Source organism: Leptosomus discolor, chromosome 10 (assembly GCF_034619465.1).
Source record: "Leptosomus discolor isolate bLepDis1 chromosome 10, bLepDis1.hap2, whole genome shotgun sequence".
NCBI lineage: Eukaryota > Metazoa > Chordata > Aves > Leptosomiformes > Leptosomidae > Leptosomus > Leptosomus discolor.
This window is the reverse complement of record NC_141400.1, coordinates 378753-380312: the sequence shown is the minus strand read 5'-3', so window position 1 is coordinate 380312 and position 1560 is coordinate 378753. Positions and strand designations below refer to the sequence as shown.

Genomic DNA, 1560 nt, shown 5'->3' with positions numbered 1-1560 from the left:
TGGGGTGCGGGGGAAGGGGGGGGGTCGTCCCGCCCCCGCCCGGCGGCGGCGGCTGGCGGAGCGCGGCGCTGCTGCCCGGCTCGGCGGGGCGGCCGGCGTCGGGGGCCGCTCTCTGCCGCCTTCCCGCGCCCTCTCCTCGCTCCCGCAGATCTCGCGAGAGCGGCCGGCTGGTGGCCGCGGGGGCTGTTGCAGCAGCGGCGGCGGCGGCGGCGGGCGGAGCGGCGGCGGCGGCGGCGGGCGGCGGCCGGGGGCGGCCGAGGAGGAGGAGGCGGCGGCGGCGGCGGCCGAGGAGGAGGAGGCGGCGGCGCGGGCGGCGGCGCGGGGGGCGCGCCGGGCGAGAAGCGGCGGCGGCGGCCGAGGCCCGAGCGGCGGCGGCGGCGGCGGCGGCGGGCGGCGGCATCATGGCGGACAGAGACAGCGGCAGCGAGCAGGGCGGCGGCGGCGGGGGCGCGGCGGGCGCCGGGGGGCCGGGCTCGGGCGGCGGCGGCGGCGGCGGCGGCGGCCCGGGCGGCGGCCTGCAGCACGAGACGCAGGAGCTGGCCTCCAAGCGGGTGGACATCCAGAACAAGCGTTTCTACCTGGACGTCAAGCAGAACGCCAAGGGCCGCTTCCTCAAGATCGCCGAGGTGGGGGCGGGCGGCAACAAGAGCCGCCTGACCCTCTCCATGTCGGTGGCCGTCGAGTTCCGCGACTACCTGGGCGACTTCATCGAGCACTACGCCCAGCTGGGGCCCAGCCAGCCCCCCGAGCTGGCGCAGGCGGCCGACGAGCCCCGGCGGGCGCTGAAGAGCGAGTTCCTGGTGCGGGAGAACCGCAAGTACTACATGGATCTGAAGGAGAACCAGCGCGGGCGCTTCCTCCGCGTCCGCCAGACCGTCAACCGCGGCCCGGGGCTGGGCTCCACGCAGGGCCAGACCATCGCCCTGCCGGCCCAGGGCCTCATCGAGTTCCGCGACGCCCTGGCCAAGCTCATCGACGACTACGGGGTGGAGGAGGAGCCGGCCGAGCTGCCCGAGGGCACCTCCTTGACTGTGGACAACAAGCGCTTCTTCTTCGACGTGGGCTCCAACAAGTACGGCGTCTTCATGCGGGTGAGCGAGGTGAAGCCCACCTACCGCAACTCCATCACCGTCCCCTACAAGGTCTGGGCCAAGTTCGGCCACACCTTCTGCAAGTACTCGGACGAGATGAAGAAGATCCAGGAGAAGCAGCGGGACAAGCGCGCCGCCGCCGCCGCCGCCCCCCCCGCGGGCGCCGGGGCCGAGCCGCCCCCCGAGGCCGAGGCCGCCGCCGCCGCCGCCGCCGCCGGGCCGCCCGGCGCCCTGCTGCAGGCCGAGGAGCCCGAGGAGGACTGACCGCCCGCCCCCCGGGACGCGGACTGGCCCCGCCGCCGGCGGGAGGACGGGCGGGCGGCGGCGGGGCGGGGGGGCGGCGGCGAGAAGCCCTCCCCTCTGCCCGGCGCCCCCCCGGCAGCGCCGCCCGCCCGGCGCCCCCCCGCTGCCCGGCAGCAGCGCCTCCGACCCGCCACCCATCGCTGGATGTTCCTCCACTTTACCCACC

General features: G+C 77.8%; 1 protein-coding gene across 1 annotated transcript; it reads left to right on the top strand.

Moving 5' to 3' along the window:
* The first annotated feature begins 401 nt into the window (after positions 1–401).
* Positions 402–1355, top strand: PURA (purine rich element binding protein A). The gene has a single exon (XM_009960227.2). The coding sequence runs from the start codon at positions 402–404 to the stop codon at positions 1353–1355; it is 954 nt and encodes a 317-aa protein (XP_009958529.2).
* The last annotated feature ends 205 nt before the right edge of the window (positions 1356–1560 follow it).

What these genes read in the sequence shown, in the direction of transcription:
- PURA (XM_009960227.2), top strand. Translation starts at nt 402, where the DNA reads ATGGCGGACAGAGACAGCGGCAGCGAGCAGGGCGGCGGCGGCGGGGGC.